The sequence below is a fragment of the Notolepis coatsorum genome (genome assembly GCF_963971535.1).
Source record: "Notolepis coatsorum genome assembly, chromosome: 4".
NCBI classification, from domain to species: domain Eukaryota; kingdom Metazoa; phylum Chordata; class Actinopteri; order Aulopiformes; family Paralepididae; genus Notolepis; species Notolepis coatsorum.
The window spans coordinates 61,047,460-61,064,049 of NC_140168.1; the positions used below are offsets into that span (position 1 = coordinate 61,047,460).

General features: G+C 41.9%; 1 protein-coding gene across 2 annotated transcripts in view; it reads left to right on the forward strand.

Moving 5' to 3' along the window:
- Nucleotides 1–16,590, forward strand: part of top2b (DNA topoisomerase II beta) — a 98,021-nt gene that overhangs the window by 15,128 nt on the left and 66,303 nt on the right. For both annotated transcript variants that reach the window (XM_084313087.1, XM_084313088.1), the window contains exons 7-10: nucleotides 2,717–2,929; nucleotides 3,928–4,101; nucleotides 10,274–10,375; nucleotides 10,520–10,657. In XM_084313087.1, the coding sequence (XP_084169213.1) occupies nucleotides 2,717–2,929; nucleotides 3,928–4,101; nucleotides 10,274–10,375; nucleotides 10,520–10,657 (627 nt within the window). The remainder of the gene's footprint in view (nucleotides 1–2,716; nucleotides 2,930–3,927; nucleotides 4,102–10,273; nucleotides 10,376–10,519; nucleotides 10,658–16,590) is intronic.

The window sequence follows — 16,590 nt, forward strand, 5'->3', positions numbered from 1 at the left end:
GACACAATTTGGAACATAGTTCTGTCGAGTACAATTTAGATGATGATGATAATTGAACATTGAATAATAATGTCCCACAATGATGAAAATCCTGGAAAGGTTATGGAATTTGAAATGATGTTTCCTGGAAATATTTTAGAACATTATGAAATTACCCATAGACTTCAGGGCAAATCATAGAAATGTTAAATCATGGTCCTGAGGTGGTTACATGGTTTATGTAAATTTGGAAATATAAGTTGTAAGATGAAAGTAGGTCAGAGAGACTGTCTGGTAGTCGTGTTTTTTGCATGACTCTAACCTCTAGCCACAGTGAAGCTTTCATAACAAGTTTATAAAGTCATAGTAGTTCAAAGTAAAGGTCATTCGTTATTTACACACCGCTGAAATACAGTGGAAATGGGGTATGAAGTTAAGGAAAAGTCATAGGACATTTTAAAGAATTTATTGTGTGTGGGAACCAGGGTTAGAAATTAACATTTTTTTTCAAGGGCTTTTTTTGCCCCCCTTAATTGCTTTTCGGGGGCTTTTTTTTTGTATTTCGGGGGCACAACATTTTTATAATGAAAATTAACATAAAGATTATAAAACATTGTTGACACTTTTTTTTACAGTCTTCGTCCCTATGTTTGATAACGTAATGTTAATGTCTCCATATATAGGGCTCTACGCTAACCTTTTTCCCAAGGAGCACATGTGCGCCTAAATAAAATGTTAATAAATAAAATCTAAATACAAATTTAGGAGCACACAGAAATTTAGGAGCACAGTGACAATTGTTCAAGTAACACACACACACACACGATGTGTGACATCATGGCTTGGTTTCATGTTTTGAGGTACCTTCAATTATCTGTAAATAATACATACATACTCTATCTAAATAGATTACATATTATTGTCCCTGAGTGAGGGCAAGTTGTGTTGTTGTCTTGATATAATAACCGGTTGCCTCTGGATCAATGAATGTCTAATATTGAATAATATTATTAGATATTTTATTTTTAACATCCCTAATTCCAACAGTCAAGAGGCTTGTTTCAAATTGATGAAAAACCCCACACACGCAACGTTTGTGAGTATAGGCTCTGGCCAGATCGATCAATGAAATACGTTGCGCGCTCAGCGCTGTGGAATGAAGGAAATGCGCATCGGGATCGGATTTGGATGTTATTCTTTTGGAGTTGTGTTACAAATGGAATGGTCTTTCCCCGCCGAACACAAGTTACTTAACGTTACACAGCCAGGTCGCGCTATGCAGATGCTTAGCTTGCTAACGTTAAGATAGCAGTGTAATGCTTGATGAGAGCAGAGCGCTCTGTCTGTGTTCGCACCTCTCAAGTGCCTGGAAGCATCTCCCTGTAACACGCAGCGGGCCCCGCCTCCCTCCTCCTTGGAACAAACATTCCACCCAAAAACTGAATTTCAGTCCAGTTTCAATCTGAACTATTAACAGCGGAGCTGTTTTGTAATTCTTCACAATCACTCGTCTGTCTCGCACACTGCAAGTAAATGATTTTTCCGGTTTGCGCACACACATATTATTAGGGGCAATACGAGGGAAATGCTCGCACTGTAGAGCATATATATAATTATATATATAATTAGTAAACTGTCGGGGGGCTTTTTTTGCCCCCCTTAACTGATATTCGGGGGCATTTGGTCAATTTTCGAGGGCATTTTGCCCCAAGCCCCCGTTAATTTCGAACCCTGGTGGGAACCCTGTACCACTGCTGCTACTGAATTAAAAAACTAATAATTTATAGTTATCATTCTTTTTTACATTTTTCTATAAGCAGTGTTTGTTAACACTTTCAGTGCCAGCCATGCGGTGCCCTGGAACCCTGTTGCGTGCCACCACCCACTTCAATGTCAGAGCTCTCATATTTGCGAATGCATAAACTATATCTTAAATTATGGCTATGTGTCTAATATGGCCGTTGCTTATCAATGACTTGTTTGCAGTCAACATTGTCGAAACGGATTGTTTTTTAATCGGTTCATTTCCGTTTTATACCATTTTGAAAAACGCTCGTTTTTTTAAAGTTTCAGAAAAAAATTAAGATTCTGTGATAAACGCCCTTTACTGGAATACACTGGAATACACAAAACACGTTGTCATTTTTCGGCCTATTTATGAATTGTTTTCAAATAAACGCTAGATTATCGATAGTATATGTGTACTTATGCACGCTATAGAAGCGGGCTGAAAAATCGATTATCTTATTTCCTGATCGCACACACACACAGACACACACATACACACATATGGCACACGCTGATATATAGGTGAAAATAGCTCTGATTATCCCAAGACTGGTAAAATAGATTCCTTACCTCAGATCAGATGTTCTCCAAAAAGATTATTCCAATTCCTGATTGCCATTCCAAATATCGATCGTGTTTATTGATCCAACGCTGGGTACTGGAAACACACATTCTCCGCTGTTCTGGTGGTGGGCAATGACTTCAATCGTCTCCGTTTACTTGTCTGACAAGTAAAATGTGGAAGCAGGACTTTTTTTTTCTCCATGCGTTTCATTCAATCCAATCCAAAGGGGTGCAGTACCATCCGGAGAGACGATAGGGCACGGTATTTTCCCTGTTCGAGTTCAGACAGATCCCCACTGGTAACGTGAGGCTAGATTAGTAATTATTTATGTTTTTATTATTAAATATTTAAATGATTTCTACGTGTCTCCTACTGCCCCCACAGACCTGGCAGAACAACATGACCAAGTCGGCCGACCCCAAGATCAAGCATTTCGACGGGGACGATTTCACGTGTGTGACATTCCAGCCAGACCTGTCCAAGTTCAATATGGAGAAGCTGGACAAGGACATCATAGCGCTGCTCACCCGCCGAGCGTACGACATCGCCGGCTCCTGCAAGGGTGTCAAAGTCATGCTCAACGGGAAAAAATTGCCCGTAAGTCTGGAACTCCTAACCCTATGGTTAATTTATGTTCGATCTAAGTGTGTTTACACGCTTGCAATATTCCGGATAGCAGCTTATGTCCTTGTGAAGGTCTTGGATAAGGAGTTTATATGGATGGCAGCCTGCCAGTGAAATAAGTGGGTTATGCTTTGATTGGAATTTAGGGAGGGGGTGGGGGGGGGTTGATCCAGCTTTTAGGTAAAATGCAAATTCACGTTTACAATCATACATTTTTGATCATTAATGGATGTGAAAGTTGATTTGGAAAATTGTTAAATCCCAAATAAACGTATACCCAAACACATGAATAATCAGAATATGGGCAATGTTTCCATGGAAATAAAGTGTTTACATGCCCCACTAAGCCTGTCTAATAATGACACAGGGTTTGCACAAGGTCCTTGAAGTGCTTAAAGTGCTTGCTTTTTTACAAAAGAAAGTCGAGGCCTGGAATCCCTTGAAAACAGCCCATTTTTTAACAAGGTGCTTAAAAAGTCCTTGAAATTCAAATCAACCATTCCCATTGAATGTTTTGTTCATCCATGATCAAATTGTTCTGAATCAAGAAATTGTTTTTTTTTGTTCAGTTTTAATTAAATCTGACTAGTCGCTGTCTCGCTCGCTCCAACTGCTTTTCCTCATTTCTTCTTTGCGTGTGATGCTCTAGCTTGCTCTAGCTGGCAAGCAGGCCAAGAAGATGCTTAAAAAAACAGCATTTAAATGGGAATTGTATCCTTCGAGTGACATCCTTGAAAATGAAAAACAGTGCTTGGAAAATTACTTAAAAGTCCTTGAATTTCATTTTGCAATGTCTGTGGGAACCCTGATGATGTCCCAGGAGCTTCTTCTGGCTATTGTAAAGGAGAAGTGGCGTTCACATTGCCCGCTCGGGGACAGGATACGAGAGTATCCTCAATAAAATCAGAACTCCGGCGTGTATACTGGCTCGGTTTTCCATCCGACACTGACTTGTGCCTCCCGCCCTGCAGGTGACAGGGTTCCGCAGCTACGTGGATCTGTATGTGAAGGACAAGCTGGACGAGACGGGCGTCACCCTGAAGGTTGTGAACGAGTCTGTGAGCGAGCGGTGGGAGGTGTGCCTTGCCATGAGCGAGAAGGGCTTCCAGCAGATCAGCTTCGTCAACAGCATCGCCACCACCAAGGTACCCTGGGGGGTGGAGGAGGGGTGTCATTGAAACACCACAGTGCACAGAAAGGCAAAGCATGGTCAGGCAATGCTGAAATACACAGATAATGTAGAGAATATGTCATTAACCCTTTCTGTAGTGTGATAGTGAAAGGGTTAACCCTTTTTGGTTGTGTGGCAGTGAAAGGGTTAATCTGTATTGTCGCAGTGAAAGGGTTATCCATTTGGTAGTTTGGCAGTGAAAGGGTTAACATGCATTACATAACGTTGCAGGAAAGTCTACATTGCTCACTCTACCAAGTGTCATTACCATAGTGTTACATGTTTCTGTAATCAGCCAATCTCATCTCGTCATCTCCTTTGTGACTCTCCCTGTCCTGCATTGTGTTTTCTTTCAACCCCTGTTAGTACATCCGTTAGTCATAAGAAAGGACACTGCAACATGATCTCTTTCCTTAGATCCTCTTGTTTATTTTCATAAACATAGCTCCGTACCCAATGTAACCCATTCTGTATTGTCATTGTTCAGTCTTAATTCGCTTCAATCCGATGGTTCTCTCTCTCGTCTTAGCCAACCACCATTTCCTGTTAGCCGAAGCTAATGATGATGTGTCACTATTTCCCTTCCCCCACCCAGCGAGGGTGGGGAGGGATGAGTCTCTGATCCACGTCTGCTCGTCTGTGCTTCGTATTTCAGTCTACCTACCCCGGAAGGAACTCACACCTCTTAACATTCTCCCCATAACAACAGGCCCGCCCCCTCTTCTTGTTACTACGAGACAGTCGTGACACGCTGTCTTTGACAATGACTTTTTGACCCAAATCACTATAGCAACGGCGATGTTGATATTATCCCCCTAGTTCTCTCTGACCAAACCTACCTGTGGCTTGATAATGCACTTTCTCCAGATCGAGTGACCTTGATGCTGTGGCTATCAGCTGTTGATGTTAAACAGCACAGCCCGAATCCTCATCTGCTGCTGTTAGTCTGCTGCAACACACTCTCTGACTGCCGGCTACTTTTAAGATCTATAGATCCGTCTGAGTAGATGCTGTCACCCACCGATATATATACATTGTATACACATTGAAAAACATAGATTCCTTCAATAGGGTCCATGAAAGACCCTAAAAAATTCCAATGTACAGGGCGGCTAGGTGGTGTAGTGGGCAAGGCACTCGCCACCAGTGTGGAGACGCTAGGATTCGCGTGTTCGAATCCAGCTCTCCACATTGTTTTTCAGTTTGGCTGGTCGTCCGCAGTAATACACATTGGCCGTATTACGGGGAGGGAAAACTGAAGGGTGGGGATCGAACGTTGTGAACAAGCGACTCCTACAAGTCGGTTGGTGCGCCTGCGCAGTAGAATCAGGAAGTGTCGGGGGCAGCGTGAGCCTCCCACGCGTTACTCCTCGACACAGAGATCGAGCTGCGCAGGTGAAAAGATGCGACTGCTGTTACCTCAAGTACCGGAGGGGACTTGTGCTATGTATGACTTAGTCCACATTGCAGCCGGCTTGTGGGAGGCAAGAAACAGCGTTCGTGACAGGGGAGGGTTGAATTGGATGATACGAAATTGGGATGGGAGAAAATATGGAAAAATGGGAGAAAAAGTGGATAAAAAAAAAAAAAAAAAATCCAATGTGGGGGGGAAAAAACGAAAACGTTTGTCGGTCTGAAGATGAGGTGGTTTTTCTTAATTCCTGAAAAGTCTACTCTTTTTCACCTGACAGCAGCGCTAAGTAGATAAGCATCAATACTGTTTGGACGCCACACTGAAGGAGTGCATCAAGTCAAAGTGATTGTTTTTTTAGGGGTGCAGTGATGCCAGTACTGGTGTGGGATATCAAGCAGGATTCATTTCAGATGTGCGGGGGCCAAAAAGTGTGTGTGTGCACCTGTCAGTCATTTCAATGAGATATTATGAATGAATTAACAAATTCAATTCACGTGAACATGTGTTGTTGACTGGCCGGTGGCCTACACGTGCAGAATAGGTTTCTCCCATGGCATAAGCATCTAATTAAATCATTACACTTAGAAATAAAGTTGTAGCAGCATGCCAGCTGGTCTTCTCTCATAAACAAGAAATCATAAATAAATCATGAATCAAATGTATTTGTATAGTCCGAGATCACATGGAATAGCCCCCATGGGCTGTACAAGTCTTCTTGTACAAGTCAAGAAGAAACATTAGATTAAATTAATTAAGATCAACATCACAATAGATCAAAAACAAAAAACATAAAATCCAAATATGCGACACTCCCAGACTTTCCCCAATGAAGATAAGGAAAGACTCACTAAAAACCTAGCAATAGGGGGGGGAAAGCACCACAGGCGGCGTGGAGGAGAGAAACCTCAGATGGACTGAAAAAGAAAAAGATTAAGATATATATTTAAACTTTTATATAGCCTATTACATTAGTGATGATCACTCGTTAACCCTTTCACTACCACACTACAGAAGGTTAACCTTTCACTACCACACTACAGACTGTTAACCGTCTGTAGTGTGGTAGTGAAAGGGTAAACCTTCTGTATTGTCGCAGTGAAAGGGTTAACCCTTTGGTAGTGTGGTAGTGAAAGGGTTAACAAGTATCAATCTGTGCAGCTCAATATGAAGCATCGCTGTCCATGGTGCTGAAAGTGTCACGTTTCTGAAATCGGAGCGGGAGCAGTGCATGCCATGGGGGGGAAAGCAAAAGCCGGTGAGCATGAAGCTTTTCAGAGTGGGGGTTTCTCTCTGCTACGAGTTCAACTAGCTTTAGAAATGTTCTCTCCTTATCAGTACGTCCCCTGACTACACAAGCCCCTGTCGGGTTAGAAACGGCAGACAGTGCAGTTGCCCCATCATCCCCTCCCTTCTTATCTCCTGCTCAATTCGCTCTTGTTTGACGAGCTGAATATTGACTGGTGTTTGACTGAAGTAAGCACACTTTTTTTTTTTGGGACTCGCTCAATGTGAACGTGAGACTTCTCATGGCTGTCTAGGCGGCTTGGGCACGCTTATTAATGACAGACTTTACAAAGCAGTCATCTCCACATTTGGAGAAAGTTACAAGCCGTTTGACGGCAGCAAATCGGCGTATTTCACATGAGGCTCGCTTACTGGTTTTGCAAAGATTTGAAGTAGCATTGAAGTAGGGCTGGGCGATATAACGATAACGATAAATATCGCGATATATTTTAACACTTTGACTGCCTAAAAACGCTTTACAGCGTCATTGCTGGCCATGCTAAAGTTGCCGGGGGACGCTGTACAGCGTCCTTATATCAATATTTCAAAAATCTGGAATCGGATTCATATTCCCCCTCCGCTGGCCTGAGGTCCACCAGCAGGACCCACTGAGCTCTCTGGCTGTTCAGGAGCGCCATCTGGTGGCCGATCGGCGCAACCGCTTAACAGGAAGCGCAGTAGAGGTTTTGCTGGTCGGCCCTATTACTTCCGGGCACTCGGTATTGGTTCCGGCATTCTAGCTCGTCACTCTACATAGCGATCGATTGCCAATAACTCGATAAACAACATGATTTGGACGTATATACCATTATACAAGCTGGAGATGGACCGGGTAATAATATATCCCATAATGATAAGATTTCTACTCGACGATGATCGCCCAACGGCGCGCGGAGACTGGGGTGAGTTTCAGCGTGTAACGTTACCATCTTCGATACTAACTGCTTTTATCAACATTTGACCCACATTAGATGATTGGTATAACGCTGCCCACGGAATTATAAACGCCCCCTCGCCCATCCGGTCAACATCAGATGACGTGTAGTAACTTCTAGAAGTACGTCTAGTTGGAATTTTTTATATCGCGCTGATTGCCATCAAACTGTATTTCATCATCAATATAATGCATTTGGGGCTATATATCACGTTCTGGAGAAAGCTGCAGAAAGAGATGAAAACATACTTATACATTAGACCATACTTTACTATGAATATGTGAATGAAAAAGTTTAACGTTGCTACACAATGAACAATACATATAGGACTTTGAATGGGCCCTAATAATGGCAATGTAGCAATAGAATTAAAAAAGTTATAGCCCTGCAAAGAAGGGGACTTTCTCCATAGACAAATAGCGCTGGCAATCTATGGTATATCATTAATTTAACCCAAGGCAACCAAAGTGTTAATAATCGATATCGAATATCGAAATTAAAAAAAAATCGAAAAATCGTTTTTTTTTTTTTTTTTTTTTTTTACCTGCAACAGGGCAGTTTTAAAACCAGAGACAGTGGACAGACTTGTCTTTCTTGCCTGCAACTTAAAGTAATGGCTTTGCTTGTCCAAATGACAATACTGACCAAATTCAGATTTCTTTTTCTCTTGTCCATTTATTTTGTTTGCTTTCTAATTTAAAATACATTTTGAAACCGTCTGTACACAGTAGGCTATGTGTGCTAGCAGAACTAGACTCCAGTCACGAGTCACAGTGCACATGTGCGGTGGTTTGTCCACCAAAAAAGCGCCAAAAGATCGAAAATAAACTAGCAGAGCCAGAACTGTTCAACTTCTCTGGAGCCACAGCCAGCAGAGAAGCCGGTTTACTTTAGCTTTTAAACCAGCTGCAGCCTGAGAACTGGAGTGTGAGGGGATGTAACACTAAAGATGGCGGCAATGACAAAGAATTGCTGCAAAATAAACATACATCTGTTGTTAAAAAAAAAAAAAAAAAAATGTTTATACTTATAACAATTCGATAATTATCGATATCGAGAAATAAAATAAAATTATCATATCGTTATCGCGATATGATTTTTTTCCATATCGCCCAGCCCTACATTGAAGTACCTTTTCTCTTTGGCCAAACGATCTAGTGCTCTCCTTGTCTATAATTACCTGTGCAGCTTCACCTGTCTCTATGTCTGACAACAACCCTCCACACAGTCAGAGCCGGCAGGTTCAATGCCAGCGGTATCAAGACTCTTAGCGGCACAGAGCTGTGCTTTGGGTTCTGTCTGGCTGTGCTGGTTCCACGCAGTTCCATCGCTAACATTAGCCGATTCAGCGTGCAGTCTTTAACTATTTGCAATATTGATACTAGCTACGGTTAGTTCAGCTTGCTAGCTAGGTTAACGCACACAGTGTTGACATTTTCTTTTAAATGGTTGCAGTGTACACTGTATGCATTTGATTGGTGTGACATAATTGGATTAAGATGTAAATATTCTTCCTGTTTTATGTTTTCCTGCTTTATTTTACCTGGAGTGGGCAGGAATGTTTGAAACATCTTTTTACCACAAGCATTAATAGGGGCATTTTCAGGGAGGGGGGGGGTGAGCCTGGGCTAAAACACAGTAACCATATTGGAGAATTCACCCAATACTAACGTGTGATAAGAAGAGCCATGTGTATCACATTAGAAGACTTGATGTTGTCCATTTCCGGCACATCTAAGCATGTTTGGATGGATTATAGCTCAGCCATTTTCGTCCATTGACATAAACAAAACGATCCAAGTCATTACTTATCACTAAAAGTAATCGGATCAGATTGATACTCCGTATCGGCCAATGCTTAAAGATGTAGGACGCAGAATTTGTGTGGTATCAAGCGGTGAAGAATTGGTATTGGTGCATGCATCCCTATGTTGTGTGATGAACACGAGTATCCGTCAATTATGGTCTTAACCCTTTCACTACCACACTACAGAAGGTTAACATTTCACTACCACACTACAGAAGGTTAACCTTTCACTACCACACTACAGAAGGTTAACCTTTCACTACCACACTACAGACGGTTAACCTTTCACTACCACACTACAGAAGGTTAACCTTTCACTACCACACTACAGAAGGTTAACCTTTCACTACCACACTACAGACGGTTAACCTTTCACTACCACACTACAGAAGGTTAACCTATCTCTGTAACTGAAGCCTATCTCTGTAACTGAACGTTTATGCCTTAAAAACTAACAAATCCTTTCGACTTGTTCCATTCAGTCATGATCGTCGCCAGCCTGTTTGATAGGCATGCAGCAGAAGAGTCTAAACGAATGAATGGTTGTACGGAGGTGATCCGGTTCATTTCGTTCACTTAGTTCAGAGCAGCGACGCTCTGCTGAATGCATATAAGGGAAACACTGGGTTAACCGTCTGTAGTGTGGTAGTGAAAGGGTTCATTCACACGAGAACACGAATAACGTTCATCTCCTCCTCTCCACCAGGGCGGCAGGCACGTGGACTATGTGGTCGACCAGATCGTCTCCAAGCTCATCGAGGTGGTGAAGAAGAAGAACAAGGCGGGAGTCTCAGTCAAACCCTTCCAGGTGAGAGAAGAATTATAATAAAGGTTCAAGATTTCTAAATTTTTGTTATTGTCATGATTATATCGGTAGGGCTCTGTATCGAATACCTATCGGTACCATACAGGTTTTCAATATTGTTGTTTTTTAAACTACGCTCCTCTCCAGGTGAAGAACCACATCTGGGTGTTTGTGAACGCGCTGATCGAGAACCCCACCTTCGACTCCCAAACAAAGGAGAACATGACACTCCAGACCAAGAACTTCGGGTCCAAATGTCTCATGTCTGAGAAGTTCATCAGGGCGGTGAGGACGTCTTCCACTCGTTTATCAGATTCACGCCGGTTCAGAATGGAAATGGAACCTGGTGTTCATTTGCTTTGGTAGTGCTAGATATGTGCACCCAGTTAGAGTTAGCGTTTTATACATATCACATTTGTAACTGAGCCCAGCAGTTTGTGGAACATGTCTCCCTCTGTAATTTTTCAGATTTTTACAGATTATGAAAGTACAGAAGCTTTTCAAATGATAATGTCATACATTGAAATTTATTTGAAAAAAAACTGAATATATTTGAAGAAGCTTATTTGAATATAGGTAAACCTCAGAGCAGAGAAAAAGTGAGAAAATCCAATCAAACGTTTGGCTGCATTTCAACAGGTACTAGGTGTGAACAATATCTCTTAAATCCACCCCTAACCGGATTAGCTGTCACACAGACATCGCATTATGCCCAAATTGTTCGGGTTGCTCGCCTGAAACTCCAAATATTTCCAAATCAAAGGTTATGTGTCTTCACAAAATCATCAAGGGGGGGGGGGGGGGGTCGTTTTACCTGGAAACTGCGATTGTTACCAAAAGCATGTTTTAGATTAAAAAAATACCAGCAGGTTACCTAAAATAGACCTTACCTCAGTCAGAAGGTACTCCAAAATGAATAAATCCCAGTCGTCCCATCATGATCGCAATTACTTGTGTATATTGGGCATGGCTATCATACGGGAAACAATAGGTTTGAGGCATCAAATCTCCGACCGATGGCTATGTCCTGATCCACTTTGAGGGGGAAGCAGCCGGAGGTAACTCAGTACTGGAAGACAACTGATATCCCCAGTTCAAAAGGTGGGCGATACTGCCACCTGGCGGGATTCAATCATCATTGCCATTTTAACGTAGGCAGCGGTGCCAGGGAGACACAGGCAGCTCCGAGCAAGTGTTTAGAATAAGGATCAAAGGATCTAAAAACGAGAAAAATCGCTTTTGGCGCTCAAGCGTTGGCGACGAAACACGAGTATACTAGTTTTTGGCGCCCAATGAGTTAAGCAATATTCCCGCAAGGTTGGTAGATTTAGCACTTTCTCACGTTGCATATTATTTTAACTAGACATTAACTCATTGGACGCCAGACCCGATGATAGTCGGGTTAACTCGCCATCGCTTGAGCGCCAATCACGAGTATAGTCTGGTTTTAATCGTTATTTCTTTTATTAGCAATATTCATTCATTTTCATTCATCCAGCCTGATGTTATCGTTGGGAATGGGTCTGAGCTCGCAAAAGGGCAAATACTGCCCCCTACGCCTTCCGGCTGTATTGCACTCCACTGGGAATGGTATATATTTTTTTCTGGGACGATCCAAGCCGTGCGGGCGTGGTTTAAATAATCAGGCGAGGGAACCTGATTTCAACGATAGATCTGCCCCCCCCCCCCCTCATATGCAATGCTGTTGAACGTGGCACGGACCTCCATGCCCAGTACTTCAAATGACGATCAGATAATTGGATTCTTTATTTTGCATCAGATACAAGGTAAGAACATTATATATAAATTTGATCGTTGATCTGATATGTATTTCTACCCGATCGACGCTGTATCTGTGTGTGTATGTGTGGCTGTTTTCCGTTGGGTGGCAGAAGGGGGGGGAGCTGCGCGCCGGTCTAAACAACATTGCATGCGTGCACGAGGAAGGATAATAATTATGATCTAGCGTTGATTTCAGGAAGATTCGATAATCAGCTGAAAAATTACACCGTGTTTTGTGTATTCCACTAAAGGGCTATTATCGCGTCTTTCTCTGGAATTACTAGAAATCACAAACTATACTCGTATTCAAAATGGTATAAAACGGAAATGTACCGACGAAAAAACTATCCGTTTTGTACATGTTGACTGCAAGCAACTCACTGATAATCGACGAGTGTATTAGACCCATAGCCATCATTTAAGATATATTTTAAGCACTCGCAAATCTCTCACTCCTCCCACTGATTAAAGCGGTGGCCATCTAGACCTATATCGGGCATATAGCTCTGGCGCTGAATGAGTTAATAACCCTCTAACGCAGAGTGTCGCGCCCACACGACACTAGACATGTTTTGCAAAACATTAAATAGCTTTTGAACCGTTTGGGATACGTTTGGGATAAAGTCTCTCTTTTGTATCTGAATCGGGAGATTCTCCCCTCCGTCAAAATAGAAAGTGTATCTCTCCGTCGCCCACAGGCTGGCAAGTAAGGTATAGAACAAGGGTTCTCAAACTTTTTTATTCCACGACCCCATTTTATTTAGAATATTTTTTGCCGACCCCAAACTTAATGTATCGTGGAATTTCAACATGGAATTAAGGAATATCAAAATAAAAGCACACATTGTTGAACTTGATCATGCATATTTATTATAAAATTTCATTACAGCACTATGTTATCAATACACATTTATAAAATGAGGCATATTTAGCCAAAATATGTTGCCAGAACATAAAGAATAATAATATATATATATACCGTATATATATATATAAATTCTTTTTTTTAAGATTTCTTTTCTTGCCAATGCACGTTGGGTCGCGACCCGTAGTTTGAGAACCGCTGGTATAGAATATTGAAATATCTAGATCGGCCACTTTCTCACTGTATCTATCTATCATATATCTATGGAAAATTGCTATAGTTTCTCAGTAGTCCAGTGCGCTCCGCAGATCGGGCTGAGACAGACACACGCTGGTTGCGCGTAACTGAGAATAGAGAGTCGCTTTTCCCTGATTTTATTATAAAATGGCAAAAAGACAAAGGTATAATGTTCAACAAGCATTGGAACTTGCATGTTATTTTTTTAATTGGACATGAAACGTGTAGCCTATTAATATTATATCATGTGCGTGGGTTGGTGTTTCGCCCTATCCCGCTATGGCAGGGGTGGCCAACCAGTCAGAGACTAAGAGCCACACAAATTACTGTGGTACCACAAAGAGCCACACCATAATCGTTTCTCAACCTTTTTTTTCAGTCACGGCACCCTTCATGTGTTTATAGGTCTCACCCTCTGGCCTCTGAAGTTGCTAATGTCTTTTTTATTTGGGCCTCACAGGGTTAAAAGTACCCTGTGAGACCCACGGTTGCAAAATTACAAAATCACTTTTAGCCATTAAAAAAAATTAAAGTCTGTAAATGTTTATTTAAAAAATGTCAATTGGTCCTGTTGTTCAGCCTCACAATGCTATTTGATAGTAAATGTGTTTATATGTCCCACCCTCTGGCCTCTGAAGTTGCTAATGTCTTTTTAATTTGGGCCTCACAGGGTTAACCTCTTAAGCCCGAGATATACAGTAAAAGTGTATCTTTTCAGCATTAAGTTTGTTTACCAATGATTTAACTGTTATTAGTGACATATAAGATTATATAAATCTCAGGGCATTGCGTCGGAAACCAGCGCATATTGACAGGAGGAAGTGGAGCAGCCAAAAGTGAGTGTAGTCTTTTGAAGGAAGAGACTCAGGTCTTTCGAATTTTATTTCTCTTATTTTTTGGGATTATCTCACACAAACCTGAACGTTATTGCCATAAAATAGAACGCAGTTAGTTTCTCTACCTGTCTGTGAACGTCTAGCAAAAAGCGGTGTTGCAATATGATGAAAAATGGTGGAGAAATTTATATTATAAAAAAGATGGCAGAATTCAGTACTGTATCTACAAAACCTTCTGTTTAATCATCTTCCCTTTACTCATTTGCTTAGATTTTTCAGGTCTGGTCAATTTTAGCATGGTGTTATTCACAGTCAAAGATAATATATATTCAGGGCGGTCGGGTGGCGTAGCAGAGATTGCGCTCGTCACCAATGCAAGAGGCTGCGGTCTCGACTCCCGGAGTCAGCATTGCCCTGCGGCTTGGGCCGGTCGTCATACTAACTCGTTTGGCTGAGTTAGGGGGAGGGAAGTCGTGGGTGGTAATCTGGCTTTGTGGACAGCGACGCCTACAGGTCAGGTCTGGGCGCCTGCTCAGCGAAAGGCAGGAAATGGTGAAGGCAGCGTGACCTCCCACGCGTTACGCTTCACCAATGAGAGTCCTCGCTGCCAGGTGAGAAGATAGCCACTGGCTGTCTCCGCATGTGTCGGAGGAAGCATGTGGTAGACTTCAGGGTTCCCTTGTACCGACCAGTAGGAGGAACATGCGCACAACAACCAGGTAGGGGAGGGGGGGAATTGGCATAATGACTAAATTGGGATGGGGAGAACAATTTAAATCAGGCGGAGAAAAAGAGGATAAAAAAAAATTAAAGATAATATATATTTTTTTAAATATAATTGATATTCTCCTTTGTTTCATTACAATTTACTCAAGCCTAGTAACAGACACACTATTTCTGACACTGGGAATACATTCCCTGAGATCCATAGATGTCCCTAGATTCAGATACCAAGAACATGCAAATGGTCCATTTAAAAACAAATCTGTAAATGTTTATTCTACGTCCTTATGGAATGAGTGACATAAAAAAAATAAAAATGTATGGATGGAAGAGCCGCGGGTTGGCCACCCCTGCGCTATGGGATGTCCATTACACACAGAAGCGGGGACGTTATAACAGCCATATCTTAATAATAATAATAATTCATTTAATTTATATAGCACTTTTCAATAACCCAAATATGCTGACAATAAGCAAAACAAAGAACAGAGAAACATAGAACCACAGGGAAACAAACAACAGTATGAATACACAAGACATAAAACCACAAGTAACAAGCGACAAATACAAAAGCCAGTAGGGGAACAATCAGGGAAGTAAGGGAACCGAGGGGAGGGGGGCAGGAGAGGGAGAGAAAGTAGGGAAGGGGAAAGGGAGGTGGTAGGTTGGAGGAGGGTGGTTATGGGTAGGGAAGGTTGTATGCTTGGGAGAACAGGTCGGTTTTGAGTCGGGATTTAGGTGGAGAGTGAGGGAGAGTCTCTCTGATGGTCTGAGGGAGGGTGTTCCAAAGTCGGGGTGCAGCTCGTGAGAATGCTCGGTCTCCAAAACCTTTTAGCTTAGATGACTGGACGGTGAGGGAAGCAGTGGAAGAGGACCGGAGGGATCGGTGGGGCAGTAAGGGAGAAGGAGGTTAGGCTATTACAGGCAGATAGGGGGGGGCAAGGCTATGGAGGGCTTTGAAGGTGAGGGGTAGTAATTTGAAGTTGAATAGCCCGGTGCATAGTCGCATGTCAACACAATGCATGTACCTCTTATGAGCGTCAACAGAAACTTGAGAACAAAGGCTGATGGCTGGAGATTAGTCAACGAAACCACTCATATGATTCTAATGTAAATGTGACTCTGCCCCCACACTCGGACTTAAAAGCGGCCTTTTTTAAACAAAATGTTTTACTATTTAGAGATACTATAACTGTTAGCTGTTACAGTTAATATGTTATTAAACATTCAAACTGTGATAATATATGGGGGGGGGGGGGGACTAAAAACATTTCATACATTTTCTCGTGATTTTTTACGTCATGAGTCACCAACTGCTGGGCTTTCAGACTGAATGGTTTGGTGAACTCGACTGTTCACCAAAAAACAATGCTGATTTATTTAGCAGATTAATCTCATACACATCCAAAAACACTAAATTGTTTTTATTAAAAAGAAAAAATATTGGTTTGACAGTACCGGAATTAGTTTGAATATGGCCACCAGTGATGTCATTGGGGCATCCTTGTGTTAATTACAGCTCAATGAAATTATGAGGCAGCAGCCATATAAGACGAGATATTGCTATTATTTTTATCTTCATCATTTCATGGAGCTGTAATTAACACAACGATTCAACGTCCCTGATGACATCACTGGTGGCCATATTCACTCGTTTACTCTCAATAACTGTCAAACTCAATTCATGTGTGCAATACTGTTTAGAGTTTTTGGATGTTTGTGAGATTATCTGCAAAATAAATCTGCTTTGATTTTAGGGGAAGTGCCCTTTTTTT